The sequence below is a fragment of the Cynoglossus semilaevis genome, chromosome 15 (assembly GCF_000523025.1).
Source record: "Cynoglossus semilaevis isolate Cse_v1.0 chromosome 15, Cse_v1.0, whole genome shotgun sequence".
Lineage (NCBI taxonomy): Eukaryota > Metazoa > Chordata > Actinopteri > Pleuronectiformes > Cynoglossidae > Cynoglossus > Cynoglossus semilaevis.
Window position 1 is genome coordinate 7627600 of NC_024321.1, and position 23844 is coordinate 7651443.

A 23844-nucleotide genomic window follows, 5' to 3' on the forward strand; every position below is an offset into this window, starting at 1 on the left:
GTCATTGAGAAGAAGGGATTATGTGATATTCACACTTGTAGGAGCTCATGAGAGGCTTAGAGCTTACATAAGACCAGATCCATGTAAGGGGGATAATGTGAAACGTTCTCACCCTTTAAGGCGACTATCTCATTTAAGGCACAGCGGTTGACTCCGTGGCCCCAGAGAGATCTGGGAAACAGGTTACGTACGAGGGCATCGGAAAACTCTCGCAGAACTGCGATTTCTTCTGCGGTGGAGTTGAACAGAGGATCCCTGAGAGAGAACACAGAGGAGCGAGATAAAGGGAGTGGGTGAGGCTGCGGGAGAGGGAGGATTAAACTAGATAATAGATATTTATCACCTCATAACTGAAGAAGGGAGTCTTCAATTTTAACTGATGTATCGCTCTTTGAAAAGAGCACTGACCGTCAGAGAAACCATTAAGACGTCAGCACAGGTGTGATCCTGGTAAATTATTCATCGCTGATAAAGGCTGTTGCGGAATTTACAGACTTTAGGAAACATTACTGGGGTCAAGGTTTAAGTGGAGCAGCGATGGCCGAGAATGAGAGAGAGCTGGTGAGAAGAATGACCTGTTCAGGAAATGTTTGAATCTGAAGAGTTGTTTTTATTCTGGTTTTCTCTCAGTTATACTGGGCCATTTGTCAGTGAGAAGACGTGGGCTGAATTTTATTTTTCAAACATATAAAGTTGCAATTGAACCTAAAGATGATGTAGGAGATTTGTGTTGAGAGAAATAAAGGTTTTTTTTTTTGATGCATCAATATATTGAGAGGTTTATAAATTGACATCTATAACATCTATAATTCATCATTTAAAAATAATCCTCCACAAGATATTTGAAGTATTTTTAAAACTAGAATTTCTTTGCCAACAAGGGAGATATACATTTATGTCATTCAGACACAAAAGACGCAGGAGTGTCTTCAAGGACCATCACGACACAAGGCTCAAATTGTATTTCTAAAAGTTTAAAATGACAAGATCACAATGCTCCATGGAGACACTGCACTGCACTGAATTTACCAGGGAGTTCCTGCAGCTCTGCTCACATTTAGCGATTGCTCTGTTCAATTACAGACGTTGGTTCTTACATAACTCTGTCTGCAGCACTGAAATGAACTGAAGTTTAACCAAAATTGTACTTAAAACAGTAAAGGGTGTAATTAAAAAAAAGAACTTTAGAATAAATATGTCACAGAGTTTCAGGATTTTTTATTATTGAGAAAATACCTAACGGGGAGGTGGGAAAGGCTAATTCAAGCAGAAGGCTGGAATAAAATATTCATTTAGCAATAAATGAATAAATAACATTGTTTCTCTCATTTGTCCTTTGTAATTTGGTGGTGTATTGATTTATACTATTCCTTTATATTTTTCTGTACTTCTAACGATCCTTGGATTCCTATAGTGTTTTCACTTTTTGTGTCTGCATTTGTTTAACAAACAAAAAATAACAGTCGTACCTGTCGGGCATCTTTGCGTTGTGCAGGTGCTGGGTGAGAATACGAATGGATCCAACCACTGCCTGGCAAATATCGAAATCTTTGCCATATTCCACGATGCGGTCGATAATAAAGTCCACCTCTCTGCCGAGAACCTGGTGGAGCGGCTGCTGCTCACGTGGCTCTGGGACGCAGTACCACGGCAGGACCAGCTGGGCGTAGACGCACTCAAACACTGAGGACAAAAGGTGAAGCATTCACAACGTTAGTTCACATTTACACAAACTAACGCTGGATCCTGTGAAAGTCATGTATTGTTGTTGTTGTAAATGACTTTTTGGACACAAATAAAAAAATAGTAACTGCACTAATCAGACACAGACACACACAAAACCTCATTGTTTCTCAAAACCATAGAAAGTGAACCCAGCTTCTAGGGACAAGGCCAAGACTCAAGATTAATTATTATTTTATTAGCTGTGCAGTGATCAATTGGGCTAAAAGTGGCTAAAGAAGTTAAAAATGACTTTAATGAATTAAAGTTTGTACCACAAGGAAGTAACTGAGATAATTACAATGCAGAAATCGCTATGATTTATTAGAAATATACAAAATAAAGCCATTCATCACAACAGTATTGCTCCAAAAGTAGAATCAGCAATAATCATGTTTTTTCTTAATGAACAGCAAGTAGTAAAAGAATTCTTTTCTTTTTACTCTGGATTTAATTAATAAAATGCTCCCAAGCTGCCAAGAACGGCTGGAAAATGTTCATTGTTTTAAAGAATGAGCTTGTGGTGCTCTACATTAGCTTGAAGTACTTTCACAATATGAATAAATACAGAGTACTGTAAATGTCAAGAAAGATCTCCTTCCCACTCCTCTGTATCCCTGCTTCCTTTTTTCATTAAGGCCAGTGCAGGAATATGGCCTAGATCCATAAATCATAGAGAGTTAATATTTTAAAGGGTGGTCTGGTGATCAGAAATGTACATATGGGCAACACATGGTTTCATTTAGAAGAAGCTGAAAGGGGGCGCTGCTCCCCCGGTTCTGCCCTGAGACATTTTGGGGGAAGTCCCAGGAATCTGTTTACCCTTAAAGATTCTTTTCTTTTCTGAACATCGGGATTCCTGTTAATCAAACACCACAGGAAACAGCTTTACGTTGGTAACGAACTGCAGCTAATTCTACTGAGCTACTGACAAAGATAAGGATGTTTCTATGGACTAAAGAGAGCGCTACAGACAGAATTTTCCGTCAGATTTTATTGAAACAATTTGCCTGAATAAAGCACAGCTTCTTTAAATGGATTATATTTTTGGTGTGACATTTTTATTTTCTGATTGTGGCACTAACGATTATGTAATTGTTACCATGCTGTTGAATAAAATGTTACCAATCCTTTGAGCGGATTCTTGCTGTGAGACCAGAATGGTTTTTTTTTGTGATTAACAGAATAAAATTGTTCACTTAGTTAGCTGCTGTGTGAACATTTTCTCTGTGGTCTCCTGGGGGTTTTGTTCCACCCCAAACATTGTAGCATTGTGCTGATTTGCAATGCAAATCATTACTAAACAACAGTCACTGAGATCAGAGCTGCTAGCCTTTAGCTTCAAAGTTAGAAAGGTGACCTAAACACGCATTTCAAATATTTTTCCTAAACGCTGCAACACTTCTGGGGCCTGGCAGTAGCCTCAGGCTATAAAATAACAAGTTTGTTTTTTACTGTATGCAAAGTCAAAGCAACGTCTCAGCTGTTTGGTCACAGCTTCATCACATTCTATCTTGCTGAACAAACAGGTCTGAATGACACTTAAAATAAACAACACTGTTCCTGACATTGGACATATAGTTTATCCCAACCAAGATAATTTAACAAAACTCAAATCCTAAATAAACATATGTTTGAATGGTGAAAATCTGCAAACATTAACACAGAAACACACACACAAGTGAAATGCAGTGCAGTGTCCTTTATGACTGCCACAAAGCACCTCATGATGTAAATGCTACATCATGAGGCGTACTCCATTACTTCAGTAATGTTTATTCAATTTTTTTTTATTACCGCTGCTGATAAAAGCTGTTGATATTAAAACAAAAACCTTTACTACGCTCCGTTTTTCAAACTCGTTTTAAATCAGGCTCAGGTGTAGCCGAGTCAGGTAAAAATCTTGTCATGGATGCATCAAATTTGTCTACAAACATGAGGGTGTGGGACGTTAACAACAATGAACCTCTGTCAACAGATACACTCACTGTATATAACAGCCATCAGATGAATGCCCAATGGAAAGAATATTAGATTTTCTTACTTTTTCAGATAAAGTTTTATCAGTGTTTATTTGGAATCAGATCTGACGCCTGTAGATGGTTGAGGTTCAGATGAACTGATATCCATGCTCTCCCTCAGCAACAGATCACAATAACTGTGGGTGTTTTTCCATCTTTTCTCTCTCTTGCCAAAGCCCCTCCCTTTGTAACATGATCCTTCAGCTGCAGCTGAAGTTCATTTGTGTTGAGTCTAAACAGTTAAACACCCTGGAGCTGCTCTTTCTGGTTTCGTATGTGTTGCCCTGGCCTAGACTTTATTCCAAAAATACACAAAAACATGTCTGACCTTGCCTCAGAGACTTTTTCACATGCTCATGCTGAGGATCCAGTGCACTGAGCTGCTCACAACTTGGTCCATCTGTCAAGTCTTCCTCGACAGTTTCCTAGAAAACAGAAAACAACAACCTAACTTCTGGTTTGAATTGGAAGAAAAACATAGACACTGAAGAATCAATTACGGTTGAACTTTAGGTCACACCGAGATGTTTTGTATACGAACAAGACTTTGAGGGCTTTGAAAAGACAACGGTGCTTCAGGCTGCAGGTGTTATGTTTTAAATGTCACAGTCCATGTATAAACGTTTGTGAAGAGGGCTAAGAAACCAGCTCTTCACACATAAGTGTCTATTTTTGCCAGTGTTCAAAGGCTCCTTTTTTCCTGTTGGTAATGTAATTGAGAATGAGATCTGAAATATCCCAGAGTGTTGCTCTGGCAATGATAGAGAATAGAAAATGAAGTGTCTAAGTCTAAAGAAAAAGTAAAACAGTGGAAAGATAAAAAAGGGAAAGTGAGCAAGGTTAGTGTCCTGAGTGTAAGATACACAAGTGGTGCACGATTTCACTGAATAATTTCAATGAACATATGCTTCATCAGCAATGGTCCAAAAGTGCAGGTCGCTGCCGATCAAACAGAGAGTTGTCTAGACTGAAGAGCAACATCCAAAGCCTTCAAAATGCTTTGGGATGTTATAATTCCAGTCGACGTCGGTGGTTCAGGACAAGGCCTGATGATAAATACATCTATGGTTTGACGAAGAATAGGAGGGTGACAGTATTTAGGGCTGCATTTCAGACAGTCATATTAAATGATAATATTTATTTAAAACACTGTAATTCTTACCAAATGCTTCCCTTGAAAAGAGGAAATTAAGTAACTGATAACTGTAATGTCTACTCTGTGGCACAGATAAAGACAACATTGAAATTTAAATCATTTTGCCTTTCCAACTTCCCCAATAGTTCTGTACTCCCTAAAGAGGTCCCGCCCCCCACTTTGGGAAACCATTTCAATAGTGTTAGATTAAACGTATGTTCCGTAAATAACTGTTGCATTGGAATCCACTATTTTTTGTCACATGTAGAAGTAAAACGTTTAAAAATGCTTACTGAACACGACTCGGAAACTCGTACAATGTGCGGTACAGTAGTGAACCATGTTTAAGCTAAATACACACCTGCGGGAGGTTTTCTCTGCTTTCTTCGTCCGTCTGAGAGCTGCGGTCTTCTCCACTGTTGCCCAGAACACAGGGAAAAAGAAAACAGAAGAGGAAACATAAAACATACTGTGTGACAGTGCGGCCACAGTCTGAAAAACACCAGAGAAAAGCCAAGCTCAGGGCGATGGAGAAACGCCAGAGATACATCTTTCTCTTCTTCCTTTTCTCCTCCTGTTTTCACAGCGCTGTGCCGTCTCTGCTCCTTCTGTGTCGTTCCCTCACTCCCAGATTCTTCGTGAAGCACATTATTTGATCAGAAACAACTTTTAATGGCGAGGAAAAAGAAGATTGCTGCTAAGCGGAAAACAGCAGCCAAGTTTATCAAGGAGGCTGTAGCAGAACTGTGATTGGCTGCAGACGAAGCCGCGTGTTGGCTGAGCAGCATGACAGGTTGCCCTCTACTGGTCAGATATGCGCATGACACCACTGACAACACAGTCCTCTTGATCTTAAAAATTGTTTTAATAGTTTTATATCGAACGTCATTGAAATTAAACAGTAATTAATATTAATTATGCTAATCCCAGTGTGGGAAATACGTAATTTATTTTAGCACACCAGAATGATCGTGTTTTATATACATTTTCATCAAGTCTTCTCTTAGAGGTCACCATGTTGGTTGCTCATGTTATCGTCTTAGATCAGTGGGTTCTCTAATGTTAGTAGGCATGCCCCTAGGCTAAAAACAGTCCAGGGAGTAGTTTGTATACATTTAAAAAGTAGCATACATTGAAAATAGAACTTTATAAGTGATTTTATACATATTCTGATAAACTATAAGTTAACATACCTGTAATATAATATGGATATAATTTTCAGCATGCTATTCAGTAACTTATACTTAAAAATCCAGAGTCTTTCCCATTCTAGGATTGTTTGACCTCACTTTGAACATGCTCCAAGAAATCCCTTGGGAACCATCGCCTAGACAACTGAAAAAAATGCAGTCGTGTTTGAAACACAGCATCAATGCTGCTCAAAACACAAAGTGCCAAGGTGAAAGCAGAGCTGGCAAAATTCTGTCAGTATTCAGAACAATATCTGAGCTCAAAATTCAAATTACTTTTCCATTTACCATTTATATATCTGAATTTTGTAAACCTATTGATTCTCATACTGTGTGTATCACAGTTGAACTGAGTGACTGACCAGTACAGATCTGCTGCTAAAAATAAAACAAAAAGCAAAACTTAATTTCCTTTTCAGGCAGCTTAATTAGAAAAACTATTATTTGCTATTGTGTACATTATATTGGCATTACACATAATTAAATACCACAAGGTGGCGCCACATTCCCAATACAAATAGAAGAACGCTTTCTAGTACAACCAACATAATGCATGTCATTATATTAATAAAAAACTCAAAATAACTCCACAAAATACGTCGTACGGTAGATATGATTAATTAAACCGTCAACTACAGTATTTCCGTGTACACAAGAACATTTATTTACACGTGATAATTGTCTACATAAGCTGTATGTGATGTACACATACTGTATATGTGAAATATATTGTTTCTGTTTAGTGCAGCCCCGCTCTGCTCTGCACTGCCTGACTTCCACATGCACAGGGAGGTTATTGCATTAATAAAACTATGGTAATACAGTACCAGTAATTTGCCCACAGAAGTGTGCAATAAATAAAGGTGGTGCTACAGTTTTACCATTAAACCTTTTACTACCTTTAAACAGTATCATTTAGTGTTGACGTTTTATTTAAGCACCTTCCTTTAACATTTACAGGCTCCAGATTAAACTTAAAATATATGGTTTATTACAGACTTTATCTGTTTTTTCCCTGAAGGACTGTGGTCATTTACAGTGGAGGGGTGACATAATTCAGTCTAACAGCTGGGGTTATGCAACAGCCCATCTGACAGAGGGCTTAAACTGAGCACGGTGAAAAACAGCCCCGGTCACTGTTTGACCTACATGTGTTTATGCGCACTCTCAGTCGTGCGAGTACCACTCTGTAATCACTCACTCTACAGAGGGCAGTACCATTTTAGGCTCCCAAGAAACTGGAAGATGTGTGCGTTTGAAAGACAAGCGTCAGACAAGTTTTTAAATCACGAGTTGCTGTCCTGAGCTCCTCTCGTCTCACACGCCTAATGACGGATGTTCCACTGTAATCGCTTTGGCTCTGAACTTTTGCTGACAATACTGACAGCTGTCTTATTGATTTTTCGTTCTGTCTCCATTTGAAAACAATTCCGTTTAAGGTTTATTGGCAGCACAGGCAATAGTATCTGTCACTTCCTGCCCTTTCATTGGTCAAATTTCTCTCCCTTTCTTTGACTTTTTTCCTGCTCTGATCCATCAAAGCGTCCTGTAATATTTGTGTTTTGGACAGTGAATAAATAGATGGAAATATAGACAAAAATAATTTATGAGATTTGGTAAATGATGAAAATAAACAACCCTAAATCTGCTCTAAAGCCATTCTTTGTGAGGGACGTACTGAGAGGGGGCTTTATATGATAAAGGGAGGCAAAGAGCTTGAGCCAGAGATTTGCCAGAGGTCAGGGATCACATCCACTTTTGAAATCACTAACTGAAGGTTTAGACTATGCTTCCAGCTGGGAAACAGTCTAATCTAGGTGTTGCTAATTGAAGAGTTATGTCTCTAGTACCTTGAGCGACTCTGAGTCTTACACTGTGGTAACCACATCAATCTCACTGTAACAAATTGATTTTTTTTTCTCTTACTTAACTGAATGTATATGCCTTACCTTATAAAAACGTAATGTCTTTATAGTTAGCCATGTGATGGAGCCACTTTATAACTGCTGGGATTGTCTTCAGCTCCCTGCACATTTCTAAAAGGGATTAGAGAGTAGCAGGTGAATAAATTAATGGCTTTTATGGAACCCAAAATCAAAGGAGAAAGTCTAAAGTGGAAGCATCTCTAAGGGGACATTTTTAAATCTCTAAAAACTGTGAGGAAAAAAAGCACAAGAAGTATATTAATGAAAACCTGGTCTGGGATTTAAATCCTTAACTAACTGCTTTCCATTCACTTTCATTAAAAATAAATGCAAACGCGGTGATTAAAGAGACAAAGATGTTCGACAAGATATATTAAAAAAGAAAAACATTATTAAATGGCATTTAGCTTTGAGCATTAATGCTACAATGGTTTATATAACTTAATTGAATTTGATATATGTATGTATTATGGAATTGGAATTATATCAGGATGTTTTATAATAATTGTATATATTACTGTTTGGCTGTTTTTGAAAGCCAGTTTGAAGTTATTTTGGGCCTATGTTTAAATACCATTTGAGCTGATCAGATCAAATGTCAGGAGGAATTCAATTTATGACACCCTTAAAATACACAACCTATCTTCCCCTGAGAACTCACACAACCAATAATAAACAAGTCAAGGTCAAAGGTGCTGCTGCACATAAAGCCTCCCTGCCTACGGCAGCTTCTCCAGATCATTTTTGTTGCAGCTCTGTTGGACACTTTGCTAAAATATTAATACATCAAAAGCTCGTGAAGCTTCTAACTCCCTACCTACGGTAAGCACATCTCAGATGAAAAACTGTCAGCGGATCAACTTTTTCCCAAACACAACCAGCACCGCCAGGCTTACATTTCACACAGGAGACTACCAAAGTGCTGGTGCTATCCTGACACACAGGACTACAACACACTCACATTTCAGAACCAGACAGCGATCACTCAGTAGGTTGTCTTTATTTGAACTTTTTTGAATTATTTCCATTTCCAGGTTCCTGTGTTCAGGGAATGACATTCAGAAGAGGCGCAAAACAAAAGAACAAGCACGGGCCAAGAAGAGTGCCGAACTGATTCCCCTGGTACAACTAGTAAAAAAAATACTAGTTGGTCCCTATAAATATAACACTGTCCTTCCAAGTCCTTCCAAATGTACATATGTTACAGTAAAACATCACAACATGAACAGTGAACATAGAAAAATAAAAGAAATGCTTAGATAACTTTCTTGAGCTCATCGTATAAGACGAGCACAAAGGCACCGCCCATGCCCCTCAGCACATTAGACAAGGCCCCCTTGAAGAAGGCCTTTCCGCCCTCGTCACGGGCAATCTTCCTCCAGCAGTCAAGGGTTCCGCTGTACATAATGTCAGCTAAAATAAAAAATAAAAAGAAGCAGAGAATACAAAAGAAGTTAGATGTATTTTCCTGTAGCAATAAAAACAAAAAAAGGTCAGGAAGTTGAAGATTTGTGTTTTAATACCTCCTTTGCGTCCAGACTGCATCATCATACGACGACGGACGGTGTCAAAGGGGTAAGAGACAAGACCAGCCACAGCAGTCACAGACTGAGCGATCATCCAGCTGACAACAATATGCGTGTTCTGAGGATCAGGAAGCATGCCTGCAGGGAGCAGTTCAAACAGGGAATGTATTCATAAAAGATAAAATATTGATCAGCAGATGTGAGAGGTTCCAATGTTGGCAAATGAGACCTCACCTTTAGCCGTGTCGTAGACGCCAAAGTAAGCTGCTCTGTAAATGATGATGCCCTGTACTGAAACGCTGAAGCCCTGGTACAGACCCCTGATGCCATCAGACTTGGTGATCCTCACCAAGCAGTCACCGAGACCTTTGAACTCACGCCCAGAGCCAGCTTTGCCTACGTCAGCTGCCAAACGTGTTCGGGCGAAGTCGAGGGGGTAAACGAAACACAGAGAGGTGGCTCCGGCAGCACCACCGGACGCCAGGTTACCTGCGAAGTATCTCCAGAACTGTGTTCGCTTGTCCACACCATCCAGGAAGATCTTCTTGTACTTGTCCTTGAAAGCAAAGTTGAGGGCCTGAGTGGGGAAGTATCGGATGACGTTGGCCAGATTCCCCCTCCAGAACGAGAGGAAGCCCTGCTCTTTGGGGATACGGACGACACAGTCCACGATGCCCTTGTACTGCATGTCAACAGAAATCTGTTTGCTGGCATGTTGGACCTGTAAACAGAACAGAGGACATTCAAGTTCTTCAGAGACCTTAACACCACCATGACATGCTACCCCACGTTACCTCTGAGGAAGCTTCTGTTCTATTGACAATAAACGTGTCACCGCCACCTGAGGCGTCAAATCCTGATGTGACGGAGCGTTTACCACAGCTGTCGTCTCACTCTAAACCTGCCGTCACTCGAGCAGTAATGACTCAAGAACCCGGGGACTTGACACAACCTCCACTGGAATAACTTGGGAACTACAGCTGAGATCTCATGGGACTCGACTCAAACTTCTTTGTGACTCAGACAGTCTGAACACTGTAGGGAATTGAACTTTTCTATGTGACTCAGGTGTTAACTTAATCCCTGGAGTCTCAACTTTTCTGTTAACTTTGACTCAAACACATCCACCTTATGAAAAAAAAAACTTTGTGTACTTTCTCTCTTGTAACACTTTCTTCCTTGCATAATAAAAAGTGGACCATGCATCAGTGGAGATGTTGATCTTTTCCAGCTCTGTGCCCATATGCCTTCACATATTCCCATATTCACATATGCCTTGTGGCTGTAATTAACTGTCTTAGTACTTTTTGTTTTGTTTGTTTGTGTGAATTTTTCCTTATATTTTCAATTTCAAATAATTTTAGGAGAAACCTTGAATATTTATTGGGGCTTTACCATAAACTGCAAAAAACTATTGGACCAACAAATGTGGTAGAGAGAGGACAGAGGAGCTGCACGGCAGATGACAGATGTCATACACACGTGTAGTTATTTTAGTCAACTCATAAAAAATCACTAGGACTGTATGGTGACATACAGCTCTTGGAATCTTTTTAGTAGAACTTGTTACATTTGTGAATAAATGACACTGAGAATCACTTTTACACCAGCATAAATCTTGTCCAATAAGAAGGTGGTTCAGTGATGACCTGCTGACCTGTACTGTGTGTACTTCACCTTTCACCCATATTTATTATTGGAAGCAGGTGAAGTGAGACAACCAGTGTTCCCACTCCATCATTAACTGACCACAAGGACACATGTGGTAACATGGTTCTAACGTGTCCTGTCTGGACAGACACATTTCCATTCAAGTGTCAGGGTACAACTCTGTGAAGTTACCCATTCAAAAATTCACAGCCCCCACCTCCTCCTGTTCCTCCTTCCCTACCCCTGCCACCACCACCTCCACCTCCTCCTCCTCCTCCTGCTGCTGCAGCTGCTGAGCCCAGGCCCACTGCAGCACTGCACTGGACAGCCATGTCGCAAACCTTGCTGTGACCTTGCCTGTTCAATTTCACAGCCAAATTAAGACCCCTCGCCAGAGATGAGCACAAGTGAAGAGCAGAAACACAGAGAATAGACAAGTTTTCCTCTTATACGACAGAGTGCTTGGACTTTTTTGCCCCTCTTCTTAGAGGGAGTGGGGGGAGCTGAGGGGTTGCTGCTGCAGCCTGGTGGATTATGTAAGAGTGGGTCTGATGCCTATCTGCACCATTCTCTACTCTCACTCATTATTTATAGACGTCACTTTTTTTTTCTTTTTTTTTTTACAATGCACCATCTTTACCTCAGTGCAGTGGCGTCAGCATCTCATTAAATCTTATTAACGTGTGACGCTGTGCATCAGAAATGCAACAAAAAGGCTCCAAATATGTGTATGCTAGCTCATTTCCGAACATGAGCGTTTTAAATCACCAGGGTTTGGAAATAATAATTTAAACAAAACAGCTCTGGAGTGATGAAGAGTATGAACTGACCTGCAGCAGGAGCTTGACTCTCTCGATGGGAGCTACAGCTGTTTTGGAGATGGCAGCAGCGGTACCTCCTGCCAGGAAGTCCTTAGCGAATGAAATAGCCTGGTCGGTCATCTTCAGGTTCTGTCAGCTGCCTGTCCTCCCGCTGCTCGGTACTGCTGGGGTTCGGTAGGTGGAGTGGAAATGGCCGAGTCCAATCTCAAAGTCAGTGGATTTAAGGAGAGAAGAGCGCGAGAGAAAACGTGAACTGGCGGCTCTGCTCTCTGATTGGTCAGACACGGGGACACAATCGCGTGCCCTTCGTGTCACACTGGATGGGATTTTGTCCCTCATCACTGTCTCCAGGCGGAGCGGAACCTGACCTATAAACAGAGTTAATATGGAGGAGTTTTTTTTTTAAACTCACACCATGTTGGTCGATAGTTTAGGCCAAAACACTGTTTCACGTTTTAAGGATAACTGGATATATATTTAAATGGTGGTCTCTAATTTATTGACTTAAGGTCATGTCAAAGGTCACATGAAGCAGCTGAGGCCTGAAAGGCTTCTGTGGTGAAAGGTCATCCCACCTGTTAACATCCTTTGGTTGTCACTCTGCCTTTTAAAAACCCTAACTCTTATGTCATCAGAATTTTTGACATATATATTTTTGAATACATTTTCATACACTTTTTCATTGTCTTTGAAGCTCATATTTTGAGTTTACTTTTTTTACATTGTTATGTGAATATTATTTAAAATAATAATTAGCTATAAGAAAAGTAACAAACAAAGGTAGAGTATGCAAACTTCAAGCAGTTATTGTGGGTGACGTTTGTGATGTAAAGTAGGAGCACTCACCACCATCCACAGTGTGACAGGTGCAGCTTTTTCTTTATTTATAAATAAAGAAGGCAGAAAAGGCCTTCTCTTAAATCAGACATAACCTGCACAGTCAATCTGACTGGTAGAATTTACTGTAGCAGAGATCAATAACTCCACTGCCTACACTTACTACTACTTACTACTGAAACTTTAATACTTCTATTACTATCATGCTGTGATATACAATGCAGACGTTAATGGTGCTAAACACTATCATGGTGCATGATTTATTAGTATGTTCTGCATATCAGTATCAGTTTTCAAAGAATGGAACAAATGTGTGGAAAAAAACTTTACTGCTGAAAGGACATTTCATTACAAAGGTAACAACAAGTGTTCATATCTCATTCATAATTTAAGGTAAAAATATAATCATACAAAGAACAGCATACAGTCACAGTTCTAACATTGTAATTTACAAGAAAAAAAAGAGCCTTTTGAACCGTGTGAATAAACTATGGCACTAATTTATGTCATTTAAACAATGAGAGACAAAATAAATATTTAATAAGGCACATACTGAGTGGCATGTGTTGTTAAAAATACTCAGGGAATCACATAATGTGCGAGTGAACATGATATGATTCTTATAGCTGTAGAGGTAGAGGTGCTGAGGGGTTATACCGTGACGTCGAAATGCATTTTAATAAAGAAGACATTAACCCAAAATATAATCCATGTCTCGTTAATACAACATTTCAGTCAAAAATGAAGTTTCACCATCGGTTCCCAATTGACGACTGGCCCGAGTCAAAGTTCCCGTTCTTTAGGTACCGTTTGACTTCCTGTAGCTCGTACGGACCCAGGCTCTGGTCCACACCTGGTGTGAGCTGGTGGCTCAGCGGAGAGATGATGTAGCCATTACGGTACAGACAAACCTGCTTACACATCTCGAAGCAGGTAAAAAGGAGACCAAAGCAGGGCACGATCTGGAAAGAGATGACAGTCATTGAGACCTTAACCATGTCAGTTAAAAGCTTTGATTTATCTGTCAATAATATGTCAAAGGATTGTTAAAAAGATCAGTTAGATAAAGCTGATGTGTGTAGTTTGATTAACCTGGTTAAACACTGGAGGTTTTGAAAATCGGAGTTCTGACAAAATTACAGTAAACCTCTGTAGCCACTGTCACTCACTCCCTCTACTATAGCTAGTGTGTGTGTGTGTGTGTGTGTGTGTGTGTATTTCATGGTTAGCACATTTCTGTTATGCCACAGACACGGAACATTGCTTTCCATGGCCCGCCCCCATGTTCACTTACCCTTTTGCGAGGGCTACAGTCCAGTCAACGTCACACACACACTCGTGTTTCAAAGCACGTGTAGTTATTTTAGTGACTGTTAGCTCAGTGTCTTACAGGACAACGTTGACCACTCCTCTGGTCATGTGGACGACAGACAAAAGGCTTGAATTACAAGTTCATGAAACACTTCATCCTCAGGTGACAGCGTACCTTTATCATGTTGGCTGTGAGACCATTCCATAACGACAGCACGCCTTTGTTTTTGACCACCTGAATGAAACAATCAATCATCCCATTGAAATGGACGTCCACTCCGCCAAAATGAGGCAGACGGGAACTCTGTGCCTGAGAGCAGCAAGAAAGTGTCATGAGTTTCATTAGAGCAGACCACAAAGGATGACATGAGTAAAAAAGCTGAGGTCTAACAGTTGTCTACTGATCTGTGGTCAGCACCTGCTGACGTAGTAGCACCTGATTAGAAATCCTAGAAAATATTTATGATGACATTAATCATGAAAAATATGATATAAAAATACATTAAAGGACAATCAAATAAAAATGACAGAAATAGTACAAATCATTTTAAACAAATAGCAACAATACAGTACTCTAAGCCATATATTATAGTGATATATAAAAATAAAGAACAATATTGGGTTTTTTTTGTTATGTTAATAAAGTTTAGTTGCCAGACTGTCGGTGCTATAAACATTAGGGTGACTCATCAATAATAAATGAACCTGAAAAACAAAGAAAAACTTTAAAAATGACTTGTTCACTGATGCTGTTACATATGCGACGCCTTACAGCACTTTCAGATGTAGCATGTGATAAGATACAAATAAATCAAGTGTAAAATATGGAAATACAAGCAGTCACACTGTGTCTGGGCTGTGTCCTGAGTTGAAAGCACGGACAGCTCGCTCTTCTCATGATGACTGTCATGTGACAGAGGAACGTCTCTTTGAAAGCTTCAAGGTCCCACAGGGAGGGTGGTGCCACGATGGTGTAATGCTAGCTTCAAGGGTGGTGCCACGATGGTGTAATGCTATCTACACGGCTCCATTTATTGTGGAGGAACTGAGCTAGCTGCTGAGTTAATCAAAACTCATCTTGAACCATTATCCTAAGCCTCAACAAACATCAGCAGTTACTCATTCTCTGACGGTTGAACTTTAACATGTTTGACAAACATGCTAAACTTACAGTCTGTTAATTCTAATTAAACAGTAAAATAAATCAACTGACAATAATAAAGTGACACACTTGTGACCATTTGATGAACAGCATGGATAAAAACCTTGCAGCTCAGCCACTGTCTGATAGTGAGGGTCTATCTTTAGCCCCTCACTAACTTATCTATAGCTTCTACAGACCTGGGACACATTCACATTCCCAGCTGCTGTTGAACCTTGTGGTATCTAATAATAGGCCGATAAAACCGGAAGTAGATTTCTGTCCTCTGCAGTAGTATTGTTCCCAGTGCGTCCTTTCTAACATTGAGACATCTGTGTTTGAACTTTAAAGGGACCAGATGATGATGAACATGTTGTCCTTTCACAAAAACAAATAATAAAATCGCCCGACTTTACTATTCTAAAAATAGTTTGATTGTAAAGCAAAGCTGATAAATCATTTAGTACAATCCTTGTTGAAAGTGTTAAGTGACCAATTAAGAAACGTCTGTAAAGGGGAAGTGCACTGCCCCCTTGTGGCGCGCAAAAGTCTAATACTGTATACATTAAATTAAATTGCTAGGATTCAAGACATTTTGGCTTGAAGAGGCAGTTAGAAAACTATTTATTGTAAAATAAGAGTCAGACTACTGGATGATGAAAATAACACATATGGAATAAAAGGACAACGTATTCATTTAACTCACCTGCATTTTCCTTTTCACAGTTTCAAAGGGGTATGAGAGCGTCTGAGCCACTCCTGCAGCCAAACAGCCGTTAATAAAGTTCTGCAGAGGAGTAAAGCGAAACGGAGGCTCCTGCCAGATCTTATCTAAGTTCATGTAAACAGCATAGCATCCAGCAGAGAAGGGAAACGCACCTGTTGTTAAATGTGAAAATGTATAGTTAATGAAAGGTGTAAAGCAACTATGGGGAGAAAAGCAAGAAAAAAATATGTTCTCTGAAAGTAATCACTTGTATTTATATTTACACACACACCTAAGACAGTGAGAGAAAAGCCTCTGTAAAGGGCTAGAGTGCCTTCACTCCTGTAAATCTTTGACAGGGTGTAAACTACTCCTATGTATGTGGGCTGTCTGCAGTTTTGAGCGATGAGCCTGGTCTCCACCACCTCCAGAGGGTATGTGGCCAGAGCTGCAGCAACCCCGGCCAGGCCACCAGCTAATATTGCCCTCCACTGGGAGATAAAACCCAGTTCATCCATGTGGAGGTGGACGATCCTGCAACGCAAGGAGGGCAACTTATGAATTAATATTATCAATAGATATATAATGTGACAATTGTTGTCTTTCTTTTTATTATTATTATTATAAAGAAACAGTGGGATTTGGCTACATCTAGTGGTGAATTTGCATGGATATTTAGGCTTCAGTAATAGAAAAAACGTATCTATTTATCATTTGCAGGTTAATGTTGAAAACACAGTAAGAGAGTATTGTAATCAGTACCTGATTACTTGCTTAACATTTCCATTGTATTTTATAATTTAAAAGTTCAGCATTTAACTGTATTTTACTCTCAAATCCATGCTCTGCAAACATGAAAGTATCATTAATGACCAGTACAGTACATGTGCAAGAAACATTACATTTTGAAACAACATGAGATCATGCCGAATTAGGCTTAACTTTTGAAACAATTATCTCTCAGCTCAAAATATACAAAGAAGTATTTGTGTTTTTTTTTCTTTTCTTTTATTACAGCCAGTTTACTGTATTAACAGGGAAGAGTCCAGGTTGATCGACCTGTGTGTTTTTTCTATGATGTATGTAGAGTACACTTCTCCAAAACAACTGGCCGTGCATGTGACAAAAACAGTGAGGGACTTTCTGTTCCTGGAACACAGTGTACTGAACAGAAACACAGGCTGAGACCGTGTGTTATCATTGACATGTGTCATTACAAGACAAGAGTACCGTCACACGGTCACCTTTTAACTAATCTGGATACAGTACTTCACGTATTTACGAATCAGATATGGATTAATCCTCTTAATGACATTGCTTCCCGTTTATGTTTTGTACTGCGGTGTTTTGCCCGGTAATAACCCCGTGAGAGGTAATTTTGTCCCATCGGTTTTGTCTTGTAGGCAGTACTTCCCATTAAATACATAAATAACTTGCCTCAATAGATGTTTAAGTCTAGTGATAAAAAAGGAAAAAGTTAGTTTGAATTCCTAGATATAGTTCCTTCTCAGCTGGTGGACCATAAACTTTACTATAATTCTTCAACAGAAGATGAACGATGAACGTCGAGAAGTTAAGACCACCTCTAAGACAAAATTTAGGGACAACTTAACTCTCTCCCTTCAACAGATCGACTGAGCAAAAAGCAGGTCTCGGATTGGCTAAAAAAGGTGGTTCGCCCGCCTCGTGCACCAAAATAATGGTTAAAACGGGAAGTTGACAATTCGTTGGACAAGACAAAAAATAAACAGTCAGTACATAAGTACATAATATTACAACAAAACTCGACGTCACGTTCACGCCTCACACCTCAGTGTATATGAAAAACGTCGTTTCTCCTTTTAACCACAAACTCTAGCCAACGTCACCCCATTCTTGGCAGCACACTAATGACATTGTATTACAGCAATGAGAACCATGTGATGAATGCATGATTTACTTGATGCAAATTAACACAAAAAAGAAATAGTTTAGAGACAGACTCACTTTTTATATGTTGTCAGATGAACTGCGTTGTAAGGAAACAAACGTAGACAAGAGGCGATATTTCCTTTCCAGAATCCTCGAAGTCCCTCATTCTGGTAGATTAGGAGAAAACTCTGAACAAATCCTTTCTTGCTGTGAAAAGTTCCCACTTGACTTTTAATCTTAACCACCTCTAAAGGAGACGTGACAGTTCTACTGAAAAAACCGGCGAAACCCGCACACACGAAGCTTTGAGAGCCAGTCAGTCTGTTATCTTTTTTCACTGAAGCCATCACTATTCCCTCCTGAAAGATTTAAATCAGCTTTTTCAACCGGGGCGAGGCCAGGGTTTGTTTGTCTGGACCAGGCATCTAAATATAGGTAGCGCGGGGAATCCGTCTCCTGTCCTAGCCAGCTGTAACAAACTAACGTCACAGGGACGAACTAAAAACACTTCCCTCTAACACCAGAGGGCGCTATGCGACAACCCCTGAAAGCCTGCACAGCCATCGTCGTCACAAAAAACAAACAAAAAACAACACCTCTTATAAACCAACATCTCATTATAAGATTTAAGATTTAATGACTCTTATAAAGAGATAAGAATTTACAAAAATGGAAATTTACTTCACTGTATATTGTACTAATACTGTATATCAAAAAGCAAATATACAAATAGATAAATAAAACTACCAAAACGTCATACCAAACGTTACCAAAGCATTCATAAAAGATTTTTGGACTAGTTTCATAACCTTTGTAAAGAAATGTCAAAGATAAGCTTTTATTTTTGTAGATGTAATTTCTGGGAGAAATTTAATATTTCTGCTATTCCTACAAAACACTTGTATTTAATATATTGTGTTTAAGTTTAATTTCCTAGGTTTACCTTAGCATTGACCTTAAAAAGATTATGCTTATAATGTTTATTTATTGCTTTAAATAGAGGTGAAAATTACTTCGTATTGCATAGGATATGTTTTTGTAGCCAAGCATTTTATCTATATATTAGAAAATATTAACTGAAAAATAACTGAAGTACACTAAGAATTCCTTTAGTGTACCTGACCTCTGACCTTAGAGTTACAAATATTAAATTCTGTACATGATTTTCTGAAAATGGCACCATTCGGCCGGTAGGTGGTGACATTGTCCAACATTTTGACTTGATCTGACGCTAACTACGCTGAGGTAATTATCATGTGTATGCAGTGATGTAAAAAGAAACTGGCATGCATTGTTGTGAACGCATTATTTTGGGTGATTGTTAGTATAACAGATAAGGAAAAGTATAAAATACATTTTAAGTAAGTTAACTAAGTGTGTTATTATTCAGTCTTGTCTCATGACAGTGTGACAGCTTTCTGTACCACTGAGCGAAGTAATCACTCTCAGAAAATAAATCAGGCCTGAAGTGTATCTGTCAGCAGGGATCTGATACTATGTCTTAATTCGGCATCATGTTTGTTTACTCCTTGTCTTGGTCTGCCATGAGGGCCTACCTCCCCTGCCGGGCTAACAACCTCAGATGCATGCCAGGAGCCCACCTTCTGTCTGTGGTGGACCACTTGGCTTCTTCACAAAGGGTTTGTGGGACAACAGAGCAGCACAGAGGAAATGACAGCCTGATTACAATGAGTTTCCTCCTGTGAGAGTGGGATTCTGGCTTTCACCTTCAAGTTCTAACACTGACAAAATGATTGTGTTGACAGATCATTTCTGTGACATTGTGGTCAGCATAAAACATAGATCCCTGGGCGTTCCACACATGCATTAACCATTAATCTCTTTATTTGACAAAATTAATTCATTTATAAAAGACAGGATAAAATTGATAAAAACCATAATTTACAGATGACTGAGAGATTCTTCAGAAGATACTTTGATCTCACTCTCGTTTGAGTGCAGTTTGTAACGAACAAGATAAAAGAAAAGCTCTCTTTAAAGATAAGTGGTGTGACGTAGACTTGTGCTGCAGCTTATCAATTAATGCTTCAGCAATCAAACAGGACACCACTGCCAGCCCCTCACCTTGCTGCCCTTCCTCTATCTCTCACATTGTCACTCCAGAATACAGATAGAGCACTGCCTTCTTCCTGTATGCATAGCCCCCTCCTGAATGAGAACTTCCTCCGTGTAGAGAAGTAGTGCGGGAGCAGACTGTGGGCCTTTGTGTCTCAGGCACAGAGCACGTAGCAGTAGGTGTAGGCTGGCTCAGCCATTGTCATTCCCTGGATGTCATGCGCAAGTCATCCATTGATCTCCCACTTTGAAGTGCATTGCTGCAGGAACCAGGAGAGCAGTCTGAGGATCTGTCCTCAGCTCGGGATGGTCAACAGAGGGCACCTGATACCAGAGGCCTGAGGTTGTGGCCTCACAGACTGGTGCCAGGCTCATAGACGGCAGCAATAAAATTCTCACCTCATTATCCGAGACAGCTACATCACAGGCTTGTGTTGGCAGGGGAGGGGAAGGGAAAGAAAAGGATGTGTTGGGGGCAGGGGAGAAGGCCTCGATGGGTGACACTAATGTCTGGGTCTGTATGTGTGAGTGAGAGAGAGAGAGAGAGAAAAAAGGAGAGAGAGAGTGGGTCTTTTTCAAAGGGTGAGAAAACTCAGGCATATGTACATTTCACTGTAGCACCATGTTGACACCTCAACAAGACTCAGGCCAAACTGCTTCCCTCCCCGGCTCACTTCACAGAACAGGAGATTTGTTATTCATGGAAGACTAATTTTGTATTAATGGTTTCTCTGATGTGTTTAACTGTGAGAGGTTGTCATTGTCAGGGTTTGTTAGGAATAATAAATGCAATTTTGCACCTCATTAATGGGAACTGTCTTCATCAGAGCATAGAGACAAGTCTTATCACAAGGCTACAGGGCAGTAACTGTTATAAAGTGTATTACGCAGAGTGTAAAATCAGCAATGGCTGTGCAGCCAGAAGGAATTAAGGGTTCACTAAATAGTTGTAAAAGTACTGATCCAGGTAATGTGTAAATTATATTATCATATGTCTAGTTCATTCTGGTGGTGCTCTTTGAAAATCAAAAGGTATTCACACATTTTTGCATTTGTCTAATTTCATTTTAATTTAACAATTTTATTCATTTGTCTTTTTCATTCACTTTTTTTCTTAGTTAAAAAAAGGAGTTCTGCATTATCTCAGGATGTGGAGGAGCAGGAGGCCCATTGTTTGTGAGGATGCAAAAGGAAAACTTCTGGCAGCTGGTGTCCCCTTATCTTCCCATGTACAGCCAATAAATCAATATCAAATCTAAAGGAACAGGAAGCCAGATGGCCTTCCCACAACCCACCCTAGACCAGGGTCCTCTCACAGCCTCCTTGGCTACTGTACCACTGGTGCATGCAGCAGCCCTTTGAAGACATACACATTCAACAAGAGCTCAATGAATGACTAAAGGGAACAAATAAGCTGTTACGACTCTGCTCAAATCAGTGTTTGTGTTTCCATCCACATCAAAGGCCCCAGTCTGTTTGATATGCAGCCCCCACACCTTGATCCGAGTCGTGTACAGGTAAAAGGGAGGAGCAGTCCATTGAGAAAGGAGAGGGTCATGTGGTTGCTTCTCTTCTCAGCCCCGGCTTCAGGGTAGTTGACCCAGACGAAGGGTCTGGTTGTGTCTCTTGTTCCCTGGGGAGCCATTGCTCCTTCCATCCATTACTGGACACATTATTTATTGTGGAGACTATTGATTAGATGGTCATGGATGAATCTTTAGGAGCAGTAATTACACAACGGGATACATACAAACTGACATTAAATAGAAAAATAGCTAAGGTGAGGGACGCAGGGTGATATTGTTGTGTGGTAAATGGCGGCTGGTTCTGTGTAGGGTCAGTAGGGTCACTTGCCTAAATACATCCCGCCAGACTCATCTTGATTTCTGTGTAGGTCAGAGGTCAGGTTAAACAGTAGTTTGATTGAATGGCTGTTCACAGGCCAGTGTGAAATGCCTGCTCTATTGCAATGTGGGAGAGGGAAAGGTGGGGGGTTCTCTGGCCTTTGTGGTGACTGTGGTCTTTGAGCACAGACCAATTGTTTTAGGCTGACCAGCCAGCCCCTCAGACTCTCCTTTGCCCTGCTTTGTCTCGAGCAGTGTGACCATTTCCTTCATCCAGGTCAGGGCAGGGTCGTGACTTTGGACACCGGTCCTCCCTGTCTGTCTGCCTGAGCAGCAGACTCATAAAAGTATGTCATGCAGTGACAGATGTTATTACGTGTCAAAAAGGTAACAGCCTTCAAACATTTTGAACTGAGGCGAACGGCGATCCGGAAGAAATAGTGCTTAAAGGTGAATACCTGTGTTTGCATGGCTAACCATTCATTAAAAAGTGAAACTGCTGCATGGCCTTTGCAGAAATACATTTATGCTCAATAAAATTTGCACGGTGACAGACATGTCACTTGGGTCCTTTTGCAAGTGCGTAAAACACACTAGGTGCACAGAGGGGAGATAACCTCTCTACTCCCCTGAAGTGTCCCAGTTATGCAACTGTGCTGAAGGTTTAGAAGAGTGGACTGCACCCTCCCTCTGTCCTCAGGCTGGACCAGCCTTATCACGGCCCGACCATCACGCTGATAAGAAAAGGAAAGGCCAAAGGGCCATAAGGACCCGAACAGTGTGCATGGTTCAGGTCAACAGTGTAGGGGAGGGAAGGCGAACAAGAATATTATCTGATAAGAATCACCAAGGTCTTTTGATCCTCCAAGAGCTGATCCTGGGCTACAGGGTGTCATGCTGGGCAGACAAGCAGAACGACACGTCAGGTACAAACAAGCAAGACCCTGGAAGATCATCTGGCACTAAAGCATATTTACACAGGGAATGACTGCAAAGACTTTTGTGACTCACAGACATAAACGTACATGCTTATTGTCCCCAAGATTTCACACTATTTTGACACAGCCGTCATTAATTTCAATCAGGAAACAATGACGGCCATTAGATCCTTGCTTTTAGAGCCTGGAAATAATATATAAAATATAAAACATTGTATTATGTAGAGCATCTTTTCAAATTGAACCTATATGGTGTCTATAAGTTTAAAATTCACATATGACAATGAGACCACTGACGAAGTGCTTGAGCGTCACACTGAGGTCTGGTGAGTTCTGTGTCATAAGTCACTGATTAAAAGCTGTCATGTGGCGGCCAGACAGGACCTCAGGCAGCTGTGCAGGCTGTGGCCTGAACCAAATGCCTCACTGTCTTGCCCAGGGCAAAATGGAGGAGGGATTCTTCTGTGTGTGAGTGGCCATGGGCCTGGGTAAGTGGGGGTTAAGCAAGCTGCTATAATGTTAAAGAGTACCAGCTTTCCCCTTAGCAACAGTGCAAAACAAAAAGAAAACAGATACACACGTTCTCGTTACTAAGGTTTGCCTCTGTTACAGACCCCGACCCATTGAGTGTTTGACGGACCAAGACTGAGACTGGCGATCTGTAAAAATAGATTTTGATTGGCCAAAGAACAGTTTTGATTGGTTGCATCAGTATAATACTAAATTAAATTGTCAGAAAATACAGTCACTGGAATATCTAATCTTTAGAGCTGTTAAGAAGACAAAATGAAAGAAAAGGAACACAAATTTAAAAATACCATCCTCACCATGAGCATCACTTTTTAAAGGACACATCAGTTCAGTGGAAACTGGGGCTCTTCTAACAGTGGAAGGAACTATGGAGAAACAAAAACACAAAATTCACATTTGTATTTTTACTCTAAAATATTACAAACCTCTCAAATAACGTTCTGACATGCTATGAAGGAATGAATGTATTCTATGTTATTTCATTTTTTGTATTATTTTTTTGTGAAATCTAAAAGACTGACAATTTCTTAGCAGTACTAACAACTTTGTCAAAAAAAGA

At 40.2% G+C, this 23844-nt stretch overlaps 3 protein-coding genes across 5 annotated transcripts in view; all 3 read right to left on the bottom strand.

Annotated features, from left to right (window-relative positions):
- Positions 1-5683, bottom strand: part of LOC103390747 (uncharacterized) — a 17568-nt gene extending 11885 nt beyond the window's left edge. The window contains exons 1-4 of one of the 2 annotated variants that reach the window (XM_008326720.3): positions 5240-5683; positions 4072-4168; positions 1470-1683; positions 113-255 (exon numbers count right to left, since the gene is read on the bottom strand). In XM_008326720.3, coding sequence (XP_008324942.1) covers positions 113-255; positions 1470-1683; positions 4072-4168; positions 5240-5428 — 643 coding nt within the window. In that variant the 5' untranslated portion in view covers positions 5429-5683. Of the gene's footprint in view, positions 1-112; positions 256-1469; positions 1684-3766; positions 3911-4071; positions 4169-5239 lie in introns of those variants that run through there. The other variant, XM_008326721.3, reaches the window with a different exon arrangement.
- A 3291-nt stretch (positions 5684-8974) lies between these two features.
- Positions 8975-12234, bottom strand: slc25a5 (solute carrier family 25 member 5). The gene is made up of 4 exons (XM_008326723.3): positions 12000-12234; positions 9754-10240; positions 9517-9657; positions 8975-9406 (listed from the first exon to the last, which is right to left on the bottom strand). Exons 1-4 carry the CDS (start codon positions 12108-12110, stop codon positions 9249-9251), a joined length of 897 nt encoding a protein of 298 aa, XP_008324945.1. The 5' UTR covers positions 12111-12234; the 3' UTR covers positions 8975-9248.
- A 905-nt stretch (positions 12235-13139) lies between these two features.
- Positions 13140-18413, bottom strand: slc25a43 (solute carrier family 25 member 43). Of its 2 annotated transcripts, none has more exons than XM_008326724.3 (5): positions 17972-18413; positions 16278-16519; positions 15986-16158; positions 14314-14448; positions 13140-13789 (listed from the first exon to the last, which is right to left on the bottom strand). In XM_008326724.3, exons 1-5 carry the CDS (start codon positions 18241-18243, stop codon positions 13577-13579), a joined length of 1035 nt encoding a protein of 344 aa, XP_008324946.1. In that variant the 5' UTR covers positions 18244-18413; the 3' UTR covers positions 13140-13576. The 2 variants fall into 2 exon arrangements, 1 of the variants encoding a protein (XP_008324946.1); XR_003052022.1 differs by having other exon boundaries at positions 13663-13789; positions 14122-14448.
- Between the last annotated feature and the right edge of the window lie 5431 nt (positions 18414-23844).

What these genes read in the sequence shown, in the direction of transcription:
- slc25a5 (XM_008326723.3), bottom strand. Translation starts at nt 12,110, where the DNA reads ATGACCGACCAGGCTATTTCATTCGCTAAGGACTTCCTGGCAGGAGGT. An exon ending in GAGTCAAGCTCCTGCTGCAG is followed by an intron (nt 10,241 to 11,999) that starts GTCAGTTCATAC and finishes TTCTGTTTACAG; the next exon opens with GTCCAACATGCCAGCAAACA. An exon ending in GCAGTCTGGACGCAAAGGAG is followed by an intron (nt 9,407 to 9,516) that starts GTATTAAAACAC and finishes TTTTTATTTTAG; the next exon opens with CTGACATTATGTACAGCGGA.
- slc25a43 (XM_008326724.3), bottom strand. Translation starts at nt 18,243, where the DNA reads ATGGCTTCAGTGAAAAAAGATAACAGACTGACTGGCTCTCAAAGCTTC. An exon ending in CATCTGACAACATATAAAAA is followed by an intron (nt 16,520 to 17,971) that starts GTGAGTCTGTCT and finishes CTTGCGTTGCAG; the next exon opens with GATCGTCCACCTCCACATGG. An exon ending in CTTTTCTCTCACTGTCTTAG is followed by an intron (nt 16,159 to 16,277) that starts GTGTGTGTGTAA and finishes ATTTAACAACAG; the next exon opens with GTGCGTTTCCCTTCTCTGCT.